We start from the raw sequence: 18,255 nt of genomic DNA on the forward strand, positions 1-18,255 counted from the left end.
GAAAATATCTCGCTTTATAGATCCTAGCAACAAGCGAAGAAGGGTGATTCAAGATCCTCCAAGCTTGTTTGGCAGGCATGGCAGAATTAAAATTGGATAGACTTCGAAAGCCTAATCCGCCATTTTCTTTCAGATTGCAAAGAGCATTCCAATTCTTCCAATGTATTTTCCTTTTATCTAATGTACTCCCCCACCAAAATCGTGCACACTGCTATTCCAGATCATCACAAAAACTATTAGTAAGTTGAAAAACACTCATGGCATAATTAGGTAACGCTTGAGCCACCACCCCGATCAGAATATCTTTTCTTGCGCCACTCAACAATTTGCCTTGCCAAGAAGTGAATTTTTTTGACAATCTCTCCTTGATGTACTTGAAAGTAGCAGTTTTGTTTCTACCCACATAAGTGGGTAGGCCTAAATATTTTGCATGTGAATCCACAACCTCCACTCCTAAAACTCCAGATATGTCATCTTGTACTGCGGCTAGAACATTTTTGCTGAACACCACCGAACTCTTAGCAAAGTTAACAACCTGGCCTGAGGCTCTCCCATAAATGTCTAGGACTTCCTGTATGGCACCACATGACTCTAGAGATGCTTGTGCATATAGCATGCTATCGTCCGCAAACAATAAATGATTTACTGAAGGTGCATTAGCACATACCGCAATACCTGGTAGGGAGCCGGCTGCCAACCTCTACTGTAGTAAAGCGGAAAAACCTTCCGCTCCCAGAAGAAAAAGATAAGGCGACAATGGATCACCTTGGCGTAACCCACGACTAGGAGTAACGAATCCCCGTGGTTTACCTCTGATCAAGAAAGAATACCGCACCGTGCGCACACATTGCATAGCCAAAGAAATCCAACTTCTTGCAAAACCAAAACGAATCATCACCTTTTCAAGAAAGATCCATTCCATCCTGTCATAGGCCTTGCTCAAATCCAATTTCAAAGCTATAAAACCTTCATCCCCATCCCGCTTATTTGCCACTAATATATTATCAGTAATTAGCCTACCCGGGACAAAAGCACTTTGGAAAGGGGAGATCACCTCTGGTAAAATTAGCTTCAGCCTGTTAGCAATAACTTTCAAACAAATCTTGTAGATCACGTTACAGAGGGCAATGGGCCGCAAATGAGACATGTTCTTTGGATTACTCACTTTCGAAATAAGGCAAATGTGAGTGAAGTTCACTTGCTTCAATAACTGGCCTGTCTGAAGAAAACTATGAAATGTTGCAAAAATATTGTCTCCAATATAATCCCAATAGTGTTAGAAGAAAAGAGGAGGCATCCCATCAGGACCAGGGGATTTAGTAGGGTACATTTGAAAAAAGGCAACACGCACCTCTTCCTTGGTATACGTTGCACATAGCTGATCATTCATCTCCTGAGTAACACAAGCAGCAATAGCCTCCAGGGTTAAATTCAAAGCATCAAAATCGATTTCCGATGCTTTAAACATTTTAGAAAAATAGGCAGTGATCACATTTTCAATTCCCTCAATATCCTCCTACCACCACCCCTTGTCATCAAATAAACCTTGCAAAGAGTTCTTGCGCTTCCTATTCTCTGTTTTCTGGTGAAAAAAGCAGGTATTTCGATCCCCTTCCTTGAGCCATGTAATTTTCGAGCGTTTCTTCCAAAACAATTCCTCCTGAAACAATAAGTGCTGAAGCTTATCTGTCAGCTCTCTCTTCTCATCTTGTACAGGCACCGATGGGAGCACATTTAGTAGCTCTTCGAACCGAGCACGGATTCCCAACATCTGTAGCTGCCTGCCTTTGAAGACCTCCTTTTGCCATTTGGTCAAGTGAATCCTAGTATGTATGAGTTTCTGCGTAGCACAAAGTGACAAAACATAGGATTACCCACCATATTTGTACCCCAGGCTTCCTTCACAATTCTGTCGCGAGCAGGATGCTGCAACCAAAACGCTTCAAACTTGAAATGGTGAGGCCTAGTCTGTGCGATCATAGGAGCTGTACTCACTCGTAACAATACTGGGACATGGTCAGAATCAGACGACGCCAGATGCAGAACCCTAGCATGGTTAAAAATGTCGACCCATGAATAAGTGCATACAGCTCGGTCCAATCGCAATAAAGTATCAGAGTTCCACCACGTATCCATTGATCCCTGAAACCCTAGATCCAATAGCTCACAGTACCCTAGCGCCTCCCGGAATCCACGCATCTGCTTCTCCGGTCTCACCGGTCCGGCGATCTTCTCCCCACTATTCAAGATCTCGTTAAAGTCCCCTATCACCACCCAAGGCAGAGTATCAAGGTCAGATAGGTCGCGCAGCAATTGCCATGACCTATCCCTCACACCAGTACGAGCGTAGCCATAGAATCCGGTCAACCGCCATGACGGCAACCCAGCCTCCCCCACTATCACTGCATCGATATGATGTGCCGATTTGGTACCAATTTGAATTTTTACATCATCGCTCCAGAAAAGCCCTAAGCCCCTAGCCTGACAAACGCTCAATACCTCGTCTGCATTAGCAAACCCTAACGCTCGACGTAGACTTTCAACATCATCTTTTCTTCTAATGTTCGTTTCACATAAGAATACAATCTGTAGGCGATTCTGAGAGCACAAATCCTTTAGAGCCCTCGTCGTTGCAACATTGCAGATTCCTCTGCAATTTCGGCTAAGCACATCCAAATCCATGGGCGCTCAAATTGTCTTTCTTGCTCAAGAAAGTAACCCCAGCACAAGGGCGGCTAGGTCTTTGCAACCTAATTGAACTAAATGTAATTAACAATTTGATATTCTTTTTTTGGTACAATGATATTTTCTTTTCTAGACATATATGTTTTATCAAAAACATACAATTAAATGCTTTTTTTAAGAACATAGACCCTAATTTACTTAGGGTCTTTCTAAATAAACCCAACAAAAATCTAATCACACCCGTTACTCACTTTTTATCCATAACTTTCCGAGTATACCCATTTCAATGCCCCCAGCTCCCAACGTTCTTTAACTGACTCACTACTAGAGAAAACCCATTTGGAGACAAATCTTTTCGGGACGGACCAATTTTTCGTCTCCCAAACACATGATTAGAGACGAAAAAATTTGTTTTGTCCCTAAAAATTTTGTTTTCAAAACTCTCAATTTGACACTATTTAGAGGCAAATAAGTTTCAATTAGAGACAAAAAATATATGTCCCAAAATTTAATTGGGGACGAAATTTAATTTTGTCTCCTATGCATTTTAGATTTTGTAAATAATTGGTAAAATTTAAGCGGTTAGTTGAGCTGAATTTCAAATTTTGGATGAAAAAAATTTGGAGCAAAAACTTTCGTCCCTAATTTTGTTTGCAATATTTTTCTGTTTCTTTTTTAACTTTTCATCTGGGCGGGGTTTGGCAAAAATAAAGAGTGTGTAGCGACTGATTGTGATGGAAATGATCTAGTTTCAATCTCACATATAATAGCCTCTCCATTTATTTTTCTTCTCCCCTAGTCTACGTTCTTTGAACTATATGACAACCATTGCTTTGCGACTTCCCCATACGAACCTCGGAACACCAACACCTCCCAACAGCGGTGTCTCTGTTATACCATCCCTCTCATCTATCTCGCCTCTCTGATTTTCTATCTCCTCATTTAGTACCCTAAATCTCTAATTAGGGTTTTCAATGTTGCAGAATTTCATTCTTTTTTTAGCTTGGTATTGCTTAATTTTGTTTTTTGATGTTAGAGAGGCAACTAGAAAACAATTGCATTGCTGACTGCTACTAAGAACCTAGCTAAGAGAACTTTTTTGAAAGTCCGGATTCTAGATAATCTTATATGTGAAAAGAGATTAGTGTATTAGGATTCTTTTATATGAATATTAAGTAAAAATATATTAATCGACAATAGGGTGAATATGCTCATTCACCCTGGGGTGAATCTAAGAATTGTTCATAGCGTATTAGGACTCTTTTATTTTAATTAATTAATTTATTAAAATAAAAAGGTTTGTTAGCCAAAATAAAGTTTTTTTTACGTAAATACCCCTTATAGAGATACTATGAAAATCATGTTAATGAAAAAGGATAAACAAGTAAAATTACAAATCACAAAAAAAAAAAAATAATAACAAAGAATCCTTTGATCTTTTATTAAAGGTATTAAGGACAGAAATCTCTTTTAGGCTAACTCAAAAAAACAGATATTAGAGAAGAAGGCGAAAAAAAGAGCTCTGCTAGGGTTTTGTCTTCTTGCCGCCTTCGTCATCAAATGGAAAGATCCAAGGGGAGGATTCGATCAATTTTATTGCCAAGAACCGCAGTCTCTTTAATTTCATCTTTCTCTGTTTATGGGTTCTATTTGGCTACTTTGATTAATGATGGGTTCTCCAGTTCTCCTTCAATATGGTGTTGTATGATATTGCGTTTGTGAGCAACTATTTTGCATTTTTGCATAATGATTTTGGCAAAACTATTTACTTTGTGGACTACTGTAATGCTGTTTTGAGTTATGGTATTAATTATTACTGTTTTCAATTCTTGACTAACCTTATTGATTGGTGTTTGAAGGAAGGTTGCTGGTTGCCCACATAACTATTCTATATTCTGGATTACCAACCCTAAGATGATCATGAAATTAACTCTAGTGGAATCTTTTTGTTGTGGAATAAGAAGTTTAATATTTGGGTTATAACAAGGCATTCTAGCTAGATATATATATTGTTCTGTTCACGAGGCTAATACTAATAGTGCTTGGCTTATTACTTTTCTTTATTTGTTTCCTCATAAAGAACCTATGCATGATGTAACTGATCCCTCCTTCCATAGTCCTAGGAAGAAAGGCATAGACTATTTGTTACTAGGACAAATTAAATATTCTGATTTGAAAAGCTTAACTGCAGTTTGGTACTATACAAGTTATTTTTGCGGTGTCATTTAGATTTCGAAATGAATTTGCTTATAATAGTTGTTTTCTTTAATGGTCATTTGACATGAGAAAAAGCTTAACTTAGCTTTCTATTTGTTGCCCTTATGTATTTGCAGGCTGGTATCTCTGAGTATCTTTTTTTTTTTTTGCTGTGATTGTAGACATCTTGGAGATAACTTAGGTAAGAATGCTTTAGGTGAATATAATGAGTGTTTCCTAGAAGTTATATAATGAGTATCTCCTACTTACTTTTTTCTTCCTTCTTCTCTATTTATTTTATGTTTCAGAATTACAGAAACTATTTGTCTTCTAAAACCTAGCATAATTATAAAATAAATATCTATTTTTGTATGGGCTGTTTCATTGTAGGTAGCCAATTAGTGTTGCTTTAAGTCCTACTAACACATCAATTGTACAATGGAAAGGTAGAGTTTTCATTTACAGGTTTTACTTTTTTATGGCATAATTTTTCTTTGTAATACGTTTTATGGCATATCTTTGAATATATGAATGTGTTAGTTGGTCCTTCACTATATGCATCCTAAGTTGCAAAAGATAGATATAGTACGTTACTCAATTTTTTGTATTGATATTCATTCTTGATGTCTACTGTACATATTCTTGTTTAGATTAATATTGTGACAGTTATTAATACTTAGTGCATTATTTTCTTGTTTTTTATTGCTGGTTAGTAGGATGTTGACAAGAAGAGGAAGTCATCAATGGCATGTCAGCCACAACCAGACTCTCAGCCACGCACTATGGGGTAAAAGACAAATGGCAGAATGGGAGTTTTTATGTGATCAGTTATTTACGAGGAGAAGATTATCATGTATATTAGTTATTACCTGATAAATAGCATAGCAGCAAACATTTGAACATATATATATTTGCATTTTTATAAACTCATGTTAGCTGGTGTAGTGGAAAAAAATTGATATTATGCCTTTGTTTATCACTAGATTATCCATAATAATTGAATTTTTTTGTTAAAAAAAGTTCTATTTAATTTCCTCAAAAAATAAAAGTTCTATTTAATAGGTGACAAACTAGATTTTTTGCCTGTTATTATTCAATAATTTATTGAAAATTAAAATTAAATGTGAATAATTTAAAAATAAAAGGATACGGACTGAATTTTGTCCCCTATTCCTCACATTGCACTATTTATAATTAACTTTCCCGCCAATCTTAGAAATTCAGGGATGAAATTTCATTGAATAGGGGACAATATTAATTTCTTCTCCAAATCCAATAGGAGACGGAATTTATCAGCCGTTGCCTTTAATAATTTGGGACGACCATTAGGAGACGATTTTAGCCACAAATCGGTTATGTCTCTAATTTTTTGGGGGACGAATTCTCAACTTTTGGAGACAAACTGATTTTGTCCCTGAATGGGTTTTCTCTAGTAGTGACTGTTGCACAACTCGGGAGACGGTGCACGGGATCATGAGCCATGGAAGTGGAAGTAGCTTATGGTTGTGTGTACTGCTTTGTTGACGATAGAATTATGGGAAAGACTGCCATTGTTTGCATACAATTGAGAAACAAACATGATTAATAGGGGTATATTAGGAAAGTATAGGATAATTTTATAAATGCTGCATGTATTTAGATTTTTGCTGGATTCATTTAGCAAGACCCTCTAAGTCCGGTCTGTGCCCAGCTAGTTGAAACTTAACGTCGATGGGGCATTTTTCATTTGACAGAGGTAAGGGTGGTGTTGGAGTGGTGGATAGGAATGATAAGGGGACCTGCTTGGTTGCATTAGCTCGACCGTCGCATCATGTTGCTTTTGCATTGGATATGGAAGCAAAGGCGCTGAGGGCTGGACTCCTTATAGTATCCACCAAGGTGGGAATAATGTTGAAATAGAGTATGGCTGCGCAGCTCTTGCAGCAGCAACTACACGTACAAATGAAGACTTGTTTGATGTATGTCACATTGTAGATAGACCTATAAATGGATCGAATTTCAATTTGTCTCCGCCCCATATCCGTGGTTATTGAACGGGTTTGGATTAAAATTTGATCCGGATCCCTTAATGATCCGGTCAGTTTTTATAATAATTAAATATTATTTTCATATTAATAAAATATTATTTTCCAAAATATTAACTATACAATATTAACAATAAATATTACTTTTTAAATATAAAATAATAAATATATAATATTTTATTAATATTTCATCAAGTATCATGATAAAAAATTAATATTTTTATTAAAATATAAAAATATTCGTTATTATAAATGAATCGGATTAGTAAATCTGTTATCCATTAATTCGGCGGATACAGATTTGAATTGAACTATAAAAAATCTACAGGGTTAACGGATTGGGTTGAGTTTACAATTTTTACTACAAAACGAATTCGGATTTAGGTTGAGCCGCTCCAAATCCGGTCAATTTACATGTCTAATTGTAGAGGATTGTAAGTCTTATTTGTATGCTTTCAATTCTATACAATTGCGAAATATTTTAGTGAAACAAATGGCGTGGCCATTACAGGTTTTCATAGCTTGCTAGTAATTTATCTAATCTTGATGAGTTTTGGTTAGATTAGACTCCTGCTATTATTCTGTATGTTCTCTATGGGGATATTTATTATACTTCTAATGTAACTTGACCGGAATTTAGGTGTTATGTAGCCTCCGAGGTCTAGAGATGTTTTGCTCATTAATAATAGGACTGATTAATTAGGGGCGTTGATCCCCTACCTTCAGGAAAAAAAAAAGTGCTCTCATGTTTTAAATGCATGTTTCAGTGAAATCTTAGTCTCTAGGTATGGTTGTATATTTCATCGATAGATTTCCTAGTTGAGGGAGAGTATTGGAAGTTAGTCAATTACATGGGGTTAGGTCTATTATCTTGTGTATATGTCATGTTCTGATATGCACTTTTTCTTGTTGATCGAGTAGAGATAAGTCATGTCCCTAAGAGCATCTTTAGCAATGCTACCCATTTTTTAGTCAAATTTTAGCTAAAGTAGCTAAAAAGTCATTTTAACTAGCCACTTTAGAATTACGTCTGCATCAATGCTCTCTATTTTAGCTAGTTTTGAATTTATATTATTTTTTAAATGAATATTAAATAGTTTAAATGTATTTATAAATTACATAAAATAATTTAAAATGAATGTTTTAAATTATAGAGAGTCTCATCCCGCTTTCTATATTTAGGAGCGAGATAGCTAAAAGTTATAATAAAAAGCCACTTAGAGCATCTTTAGCAGACTCTCTATTTTGGCTCCTAAGCTATTTTGGAGAGCATGTTTAGCTTTTTATCTATTTTAGCAGTTGTACAAGACTCCCAAGTGGCTCTCCATTATAACTTTTAGCTATCTCGCTCCTAAATATAGAGAGCGAGATGAGGCTCTCTATAACTTAAAACATTCATTTTAAGCTATTTTATGTAATTTACAAATACATTTAAACTATTTATTATTCATTTAAAAAATAATATAAATTTAAAACTAGCCAGAATAGAGAGCACTGATGCATATGTATTTCTAAAGTGGCTAGCTAAAAAGTCGCTAAAATGACTTTTTATCTACTTTGGCTAAAATTTAACTAAAAAATGACTAGCATTGTTAAAGATGCTCCTAGGAGTCTGGTGTAGCTGCTAAAATAGATAAAAAGCTAAACATGCTCTCCAAAAGAGTTAAAGAGCCATAATAGAGAGTATGCTAAAGATGCTCTAAATTAAGAGAAAGTCATTTTTTAAAATTTTTTTATATGTCGTGATTGAAGGAGTGATTATATTGAGGATCTTTTCTTCCATCGATACTACTATATATATTTAGGTCTCCAGCTATAAATGTCTTTCTTACAAAATATACCAGAAAAGATTCCACAAAATATTTCATCTATTTTTACAGTCTTTATCAAAAACTCATAAAGTAAGCTGAACTGGCTGGGCACCAATAATTGAATAGTTTTCACATGAAAGCCGGACTTAAAAGTAGGTGAATCTCTACCATGAATACATGCACGACTTTGGATAATGTAGGCCAAGAATATTGGCATTTAATTGCTTGAGGAGTGGGACTGTCTTTAATTAATTGGAATTGTAGACAAGAAAAACGCTTTTCGTTTATTTTGCACTGGTATTGGTTGATTGTAGCTACAGAGGGTTCATCATCATTCTTGAGGTTGGAATTGATTTTGAAAATATGCTAGACAAGTGCGCACAATAATCATGACCTTTAGTCTATCATCATTGACTGGAATGTTGTTTCTTATCTTAGAAATATGAATTAGCCTAGTGCACCTCCAAAGCACAGAAGTACGTGAAGCCAGGGATTCTCATAGGCACATGAGTATGAGCTAGTGATCGAGTTCTGTTCCTAATTAATGTCCTATAAAACGGTGCTACCAATGGAACTGATTTTACAGTGGTTCCATACATCCATTATGACCGAATTGCTGCCTTCCATGGCCTTAGAAGGTAATCAAGTATGATCATGTTCTTCAACTCAGGAAGGAAATATGTCAGCACTTTTAGCTGATGATGTTAACGAATTTTCTGACAATAACTTATTAATTTACTGGCATCAATCAAACAGATATTGTATTGTAGAAATGATCGATCTTCCTTATTAGCAGAAAAAGATGGACATTGGATTATTAATTTATTATTGATCGAAGTTATTAATAAAAGAACGTACAAGAAAGAAGACGCTGAAAACTAATTGCATATACGATAACATCATTGAAACCCTACATGTATCTGATCATTTACATGACGACGACGACGATCAATGTCCTCCACCCAAACCTGCTTATTAGGTCCTGCATCCATCAGACCTGGACTTAACCTAAACATGAGAATGCAAAACTCCAACTGGCTGAGAGCCCCGTCTCCATCGAGATCACCTTCCATCAACATCCACACAAGCTCATCGTCCCCCATGTCATGAATCCCCAGCAAGAGGCTGTTCCGCTTCAAGCTTTCGAACGTGATGAGCCCTTTCTCCACATCCATCAGCAGCCGAAACCCGCTGCACAGCTCTGCGATGAACGCTTCTTCTCCGAGCCGCAGAATCATGGAAGGAAAGTAGTCCACGAACTCAACTGCGGCGTTATTGATGTGATGCTCTAGTACTGTGGCCATCATTTCCAACTTCTGAAACTTGAGAGATGAAGAATATGGGAGTGCGGGTAGGGGCTATTTAATAAGCGAGGAATGAGGAGGCGGCCAAACAGTAGTGAGGTACGGATCACAAGAAAGTAAAAATAATAGTTTTGGTGAGTTTCTTGCTAGCTAGCTCCTTTCAACTGTTAGCAATATGTGTTGTAAGCTGTAGCTTCGTTTCTTTTTCTTCGGTTCAGTGATGACCTTCTCTTCTCCTTCCTGGAAGCTGCTGCATGCGATCTAAATGATTTGATATATATGCATCTGTATGTAGTTTGGTGTGGGAATTGGGGCGCTAGCAAGAAGAGATAAATTAACTTAGCTCAGTAGTTTAATCAGGAAAGGAAATTACAGATTAACTGCATCAAATTAATTAATTAACTGCATGTCTTAATATCATTAAACTTTTTTTTCATGTATTTTTTGGCTTTTGGAGATTATTTCATCTAATATTGAGGAGAAAATTAACACCTAGATCTCTTAAAATATACACATATAGGTGTAGAATTCTCTCTTTTTAAAAGTCATTATTGATGAACGTTCAACAAAGCTCAAATACCATTTGCTCTGTGAATGAGATAACACTCTCAACCTGCTTATATACAACATCTTATTTCATTTTCATAAACGTAAGAGCTCAAATTTTAAAGTTGTTGTAATGTTTTGAAGTTCGTGGTACGTGGTGGGACTTCCAGGTTTCTTGCTAGGCCAATTTTTCAAATTAATTTTAAGAGTTAGAATTGTTACGTTGTGATTTTGTCTCTTGATCTAGGAGAAATTATTCAAAGTTAAATTTTTGATGGTGAGACATGAAATAATGGTAATGTTGTCATTGATTTGGTTGTCTACATCAGTCGAACAAAATACGAAATTTCAATGCAACTTCCTTCATCTTTTCCCTGTTAAAGTAAAGCCACAATGTCACTAACATTTTACATGAGTACTACTGTACTGGACATGTCTCGCGAGATTATTTTCATCAAATTCGACCTTGATAACATCACTCCATTTAATATCGTATATTCAAATCATAGTGATCTTATTGATTTCAAGTATATGAACTGAGTTCTCTACTCGTAGCTAGTCTTGCTTGTCTTTTCAATTTTAGTCATCACTAGAAATTGCCAACACACCATATGAACGGGGTGAGTTATGGGATCAAAATTTCTTTTTTCTCACTCTTAATTATAATTTAATTAAGGTGTAAATTTTATGCTTCGATTATGTGGGTAATTTAATTGGAATGGAGGGGTAAAATGGTAAATTAATATTGCTATTAGGATGACAGTTTCGTAATAAATAAACAAACAGGGGTAAATGAATAAATCAACATGGCATGTTACTGTTTACAAAACTTTAGAGGTTTAGTATAGATGATAATAATAATTACAAATATAGAATATCTTGTATGTTTTTATTAGGTTTTCATCATGGCACAAGATGAAAAGATTGCAGTAATCCTTGGCTAGCTAGGGCTATGCACTGTAAGCTGCTATACAAAACATTTGACATGTAAATTTATTTTGAGTGAATATGCAGATAAGGAATATTACTCTTATTATTCTCAAAAAAAAAAAAAAAAGGAATATTACTCTTACGTATGATTTTTCATGCGTTTACTAACACAAGCAAGTTTAAGAATGAAAACAAGCTCCACATGGAGACTAGAAACTTATTTCAAAGAATTATTGAGAATTAGTAAATAGTATCAATGTAAATCTAATACATTCCTATTCTTATTTCATATAATAATAACAAGCTTTTCTGAGAATGATTTTTTCTCATACTAATTCATTCATTAGAGAAATAGAGTTTCAGATGCTCCCAATTATTATTATTATTATTTTTTTATAACATTTTAATCTGGAACTTTACCGTCGGGTTTCAATTTTTGATCAAACAAAAATACATTTGGAATATCCTTTAAAAAAAAAAAATCTCACAATATACCCTTTGTATTATAAGACAACCCAATTCCCACCTCAAGAAAAAAGAGGCTTCCGTACAAAGACTAAAAGTCAAAAGTTGTTAAAACAAGCAGATCATCCATGGAGCCGAGCCGATAGATATAGTTTTGATGAAGACGCTGCAATCTTATCAGGATTTAACCAGAGATTTTGATACTCCGGAGTACCTTTGATTACAACAATCATGACATGAATGACGTCACCGACATGGATTCCCAGTTTTCAAATTTTCAATTCGTGTTTCTTCGCCATTATACTGTTTTCGTCAAGATCATATTAATTTATATTTCTACTTAATATTTCTCCTTTTATTCCCAGTTTTCAAATTTTCATTCGTGTTTCTTCTACTGCTGTCATCAATCATCATGTATTCCTGTTGGAGAGGAAAGATCCCACATTAAAAAAGTGATAAATAAAATATAACTTATAAGTGGGTAGATCTCACCCAATTGTACTGAGCCATTTTGTGATTAAAACCCAACACCTATCGGGTGGTTAAGTTGGGACAGTATTGGTACAATGGTGGGCCACGGGCCACGCTTGTCGCTGTTTAACATGGTATCAAAGCGGGTCTCTCTCCAATTGCTTCGTCATCATGGACCTGAATATGGGTTCATTCATTAATTGATTCACCAATCTCCTCTCCAATCATGGACCTATTTTGGGTTCGTTAAATTGGCCATCCGAAGTTTCCGATTGGATTATTGCCAAGTGTCCAATGTGGGCCTTAGATTGTTATGTGATTGGTCAAGTCTTTAATGTGGGACTTGTGACCTGATTTCCAATGTGGAATCGGGTTTGTCAATTAATTCCACGTGCATACCTAGAGCTAGGTTGCATGTGAGGGGGCGTGCTGGAGAGGAAAGATCCCACATTGAAAAAGTGATAAATAAAATATAACTTATAAGTGATTAAAACCCAACACCTATCGGGTGGTTAAGTTGGGACAGTATCGGTATAATGGTGGGCCACGGGCCATGCTTGTCGCTGTTTAACATTCCCCATAAAGGCGTAGCTACATTGAAAAAATGTTAATTTGTAGCTTAATTTCAGTTTAAAAAAATTAAATATTAAAATGTAGCCCACCCAAATTTCTAAACTTAGCCTATATATATATTTTTTATTTTTTTGGCATATGTATGTTATCTCTTTGCTTGAAGTATTTTATTATATATTTTTTTTCTATTATGCTTTAAGAGACATACTCGCATAAAAAACTTGCTTTTTTTGGATAAATTAGGTCAGAAAAAGAGTTGGTTGAGAATTATGATATAGATTCAATAATTAAAGATTTTCGGTTCTATTCAAGAGCGCATGATAAAATATGAATAGGTATGTTTTTTTGTCTCAGACTTTTGTTATCGAAATTCTATCAAATGTTTTAATGTTGATTTTTTTTATCAGTTAGCTATTTGATTATTTAATATGTATTTAATGTATGGGGTAAGGCTATGGTATGTTAACCTTTCTTATACATCAACTATTTTTACCACTATGAGGACTCATTTTACCACTTGAGAATTCATGTGGTAACTAAGAAAATTTACCACTTTAAGGATTCATGTTACCACTTTGAGGACTAATATTATTATTTTGAGGACTCATTTTTCCACTTTAAGATAATTATATGCATGTCATACATTAATACATTGTAGAATTTCTATAATATATGATGAGGTATAATTTAAGGAAGGAATAAAACATGTTACTTGTAAAAGTAAAAAAAAAAAAATTAAAACATTAGTAAATTTTTATTAAAAATATTTTTTTAGCCCACCCCATTTTAAAATTCTAACTCTGCCATTGATTCCCCAATAAAATTTTTGGATCAATAACCTCAAATTGCGCGTGACTACATTTCGCTTTGGGTCTATTCATCTTTATTGCACTTTGAAAATTGAATTAACTTCATATAGGGTTGTAAATGAGCACAATTATGGGCTACGCCGGGCGTAGCGTACGCCTGTGACGGGCGTTAACGGCAGGGATAGCCAGGTACTCTAACCCCCTAAACAACAACATTGGTAAATCTAGTTTAACTTCCATGGTAAATCTAGTTCAGAGTCTGGTTTGACGTGACTAACTACTGTCTCTCTTCTCCTTCTCCTCCACCCAAACCATCGTGGGGCTGAACCTCCCAGCTAGGTTGGGTTCCAAAAAGCTTTAAAAAAAAAAAAAGACTTCACCATGAAGATCAAGTTTTTAGAGTTTTTATACATGGGTACCATATGAGAAATGGTCATAAAAAGCGCTCTAATCGTATTAGTGACAAATTTACAAATTATGTTTTAGTATTAATAATAATGAAGACACTGTGGCTGACCGAGTGGATCCTTATTAAATCAAAGTCAAAAGTAGATAACATTTGAAAATGAGAACAAAATATCGCAATCATTGCATCCAATGGTTGGTTTTTTTTTATATCTTATGTCTTAGAGAAATATAATTAGTAAATAGTGGTATAAATGTATCATCGGTTGACCGTATAGATCGAAGTCAAGATGATGATGAAATTGGTTGATTTTTTTTAAAACAAACATAAAATATTTCAATCATCTCATCCAACGGCCGGTTTGATAGAATTCAATTTCCTTCTGCTTGTCATTTTGGAATGTAAACTTTTCCCTACAACCAACAAACATATTAGACGCTATTAGTAGGCATATAAGATTTTCGTGTGATCCCAATTATTAAAATTAGAAATTGATAGATTTGGCATTACCCATGTATTTAACGCGTATTAATAGGTACCATGTAAAAAAATTAACTCGGTTGGCCATTGTTTCATATTGGTCATTGGGGTTAACCTGATACACACTTATACTTCCCTAAGGGGAGCCGAATCACGGAGATATAAATATCCCGATTTTTCTACATGGGTTGATACAACTAGTCCCCACGAGAGTGAGACTTGATTCAGCTCTCACCCATGTATTTAACGCGTATTAATAGGTACCATGTAAAAAAATTAACTCGGTTGGCCATTGTTTCATATTGGTCATTAGGGTTAACCTGATACACACTTATACTTCCCTAAGGGGAGCCGAATCACAGAGATATAAATGTCCCGATTTTCCTACATGGGTTGATACAACTAGTCCCCATGAGAGTGAGAGCTGACGGATCGAGAAAAAAATTGCGATGGAGTGGTTACAAGAGTTTTAGTTTAATAGGTGTTTAGAGGTTAGAGTTGACCACGCGGATCAAGACCGGAACAATGACAAAAACATATACATTTTTTACCATAGTCATATTTCCCTGCCTTGATCACATTCAACGTCAAATTTGTCGAATTCGATCTATTTTCTCCGCCTTATTCATTTTGGAATGTATATATTTCCTTACAACCAATAAACAGGATAAACAACATTAGTGGGTATATAAGGATTTTGTGTGATCCAAACAATCAACATTGGAAATTGATAGAATTGACATTACTCATATATTTAATGCGTGTTAATAGGTACGGAGTAAAAAAATTGACCTGGTAGGACCTCATTTTCATATAGATAAAAAGGGTCAACCATACTCTTATACTTCCCTAAGAGGAGCTGAATCATGGGGAGATAAACTTCTCCAATTTTTTACAAGAATTGATACATCTCGTCCCTACGAGAGTGTTAGCGCTGACGGATCGAGAAAATAAGTTGTGATCAAGTTAGTGATTATGAGCATCTTCATTTGATGAGTATCTTGAGTTTAGGGTTGACCATGTGGATCAAGACCCAAACAATGACGAAAACATGTAATTTTTTTACCATAACCATATTTCCCTACTCTGATCATGTCCACGGTCAAATTTGTCAAATTATATTTCTTTCACCTTGTTCATCTTAGAATGTATACTTTTCTCTACAACCAATAAACAAGCTATACAACACTAGTAGGCATATATGGATTTTGTGAGATTCAAATAATACAAAATGGAAATCGATAGATATGGCATTACCCATGTATTTAACATGTATTAATAGGTACTGTGTAAAAAAATTAACCCGGTTGGCTTTCGTTTTATACGTTTATGCTTCCCTAAGGGGAGCCGAATTACTGGGAGATAAACATCCTGAATTTTTCACATGGGTTGATGCACCTTTTTCTCGTGAGAGTGTGAGCATTGATGGATCGAGATGAGTAATTGCGAGTGAGTGGTTATGATCGTTTTAGTTTGATGAGTATTTAGAAATTAAGGTTGACCACGTGGATCGAGGCCAAAATGATGATGAAAACATGTCAATTTTTTGCCATAGCCATATTTCCCTGCCATGATCACATCCAACCGTCGAAATTGTCAAATTCTATTCCTTTCACCTTGTTCATCTTGGACGGTATATTTTGCCCTATAACCAATAAACATGCTAGACAACTTAAATAAGCATATAAGGATTTTGTAAGATTTAAAAAATTATTGAAAATTGATAGATTTGAAATTAAACTGTCGATAACATACTAAAATTAAAATGCTTACTTATTTTGATTAAGAGAAAATTACTGCTTACTCCCTCTACTTGTAGGGTTTCGTCGTTTCAGTACCTGACGTTTGAATTTCACCTAAAAACTCCTCGAACTCTCAATTTTCTCCCAATTAGGCCCTGTCGTCAACCTCCATCCAAATTATCCGTTAAATTGCTGACGTGTCTTTTTTTCTCCCGAAAATGTCTATTATACCCTCACCTACTATTTTTTATATATTTATTTATTTTCTTTTCTCTCTCTTTTTCTTTTTACGTCTTCTTGCTCTCTCTCTGTCTCCAGACCATCGCGCATCTTCCCTAGCATTCTTTCTAATTTCTCTCTTGGCTAGGGTAGAGATCGTTGCCATAGGATGGAGACTTATAAGCGAGGCGCTAGGTTCCGGCGATTGCGCTTGGTGGTTCCGATTGCGGCCTTGCTTGTAATCTCCTCTTCTCATCAATCAGATCGTTTTGATCTGATCTGGTATGGGAGGTTGTTTCGGATGCAGTGGTGTAGAGGTGATGAGGCAGCAAGTGGTCGGTCAATTGATTCAAAGGACAACAAGGAGGCTAAGGGTTTCAATGTGTCGGCGCTGATCCGTGATCTAACGGTGGAAGGACACAAGGTATGATGCCATGTGGCGGCGCGACAAGGCAGGGTATTAGGCAAAGTCTGGGAGCCGCGTCTTTGCCTTTCTCCTCCAGACCGGCCATGAGTTAATGACTTCCAGTGAAGCTCGTCTTTCAGATTACTAGCCCTCACCATTACCGCCTCAACCGTCATCTTCTTCTTCTTCTCCCTCACTTTCATCTTCGCTTCCCCAACCGGAGACTCCTCTGATCTCGATAGCTTGGTAAGTTTTTCTTCTTCTTTTTCGAGTTGCATTTCTTGATCTAAATCATTGTTGATTCCCAAAGTTTGATTCTTTTGTGGTTGATTTGGGGATTTAAGGTTTCAATTCGGGTTCTTTTGGATTGGGATCTTCGAGTGCTTCTGCAAAAATACCAGCAACAGTCCGATCTGGGTTTTATGATAATCTAACCTTGTCGCTGATCTGGGTTTTATGATGGTAAATGGTATTGATGTTCAAATTTGTGATTGAATTCGGCTTTTGAATTTGTGATTAAACGGTAGCCGCTTGCAATTACTCTGTATCTAGTTTCTATTGTTGCCTAGAAAGGCTAGGTTTGAAGTTTGTTCACTAATTGCTTGTTTGTTTTATCAATTTTGAGTTTTAGTTTGTTTGTTGCTTGTTTGGGTTGAATGAAATCTTTAGCCTGACATTGAATTCAAATGGGTCGAATTCAAATCTTTAACCTGACGTTGGCGTTGTCGAAGGTTTGGAAATAGAGAGAGAACTGGGTTTGTTTTTGGAAGAAGAAGATGAAGATAAACAGAGGAGAGAGTGGGAGAAAAATAGAACAAGAAAAAAAAAATAGAGACAAGAAAAAAAATAAGTATTAAAAAAAAGTAGGTGAGGGTTTAATAGAAATTTTCACGTGAAAAGAATGCCACGTCAACAATTTAACTGATAATTTGGATGGAGGTTGACGGCAGGGACTAATTGGGAGGAAATTGAGAGTTCGAGGAGTTTTTAGGTGAAATTCGAACGTCAGGGACTGAAACGACGAAACCCTATAAGTATAGGGAGTAAGTAGTATTTAATCCTTTAATTAAAGTAGAATTTTCTTCTATTCAAAAAGTCTATTTCCATTATTTTTTTTCAATCTAATTATGTTGAAATAGTACAAATTACATAGTCGGGATGCCAACTTTCTATAGGAATTTCTTAGAC

The 18,255-nt window shown here is 35.6% G+C and overlaps 1 protein-coding gene and 1 long non-coding RNA gene across 2 annotated transcripts; one reads left to right on the forward strand and one right to left on the reverse strand.

Moving 5' to 3' along the window:
• The first annotated feature begins 4,797 nt into the window (after positions 1-4,797).
• LOC112201430 lies at positions 4,798-5,875 on the forward strand. The gene is made up of 3 exons (XR_002936747.2): positions 4,798-5,083; positions 5,272-5,327; positions 5,598-5,875. It is a non-coding gene; the product is annotated as an uncharacterized LOC112201430 (long non-coding RNA).
• Positions 5,876-9,535: 3,660 nt separating this feature from the next.
• LOC112166861 (calcium-binding protein PBP1) lies at positions 9,536-10,257 on the reverse strand. Its single transcript, XM_024303783.2, has one exon. It carries the CDS (start codon positions 10,021-10,023, stop codon positions 9,616-9,618), a length of 408 nt encoding a protein of 135 aa, XP_024159551.1. The 5' UTR covers positions 10,024-10,257; the 3' UTR covers positions 9,536-9,615.
• Positions 10,258-18,255: the final 7,998 nt, after the last annotated feature.

This window comes from Rosa chinensis, chromosome 5 (assembly GCF_002994745.2).
Source record: "Rosa chinensis cultivar Old Blush chromosome 5, RchiOBHm-V2, whole genome shotgun sequence".
Taxonomy (NCBI): Eukaryota; Viridiplantae; Streptophyta; class Magnoliopsida; order Rosales; family Rosaceae; genus Rosa; species Rosa chinensis.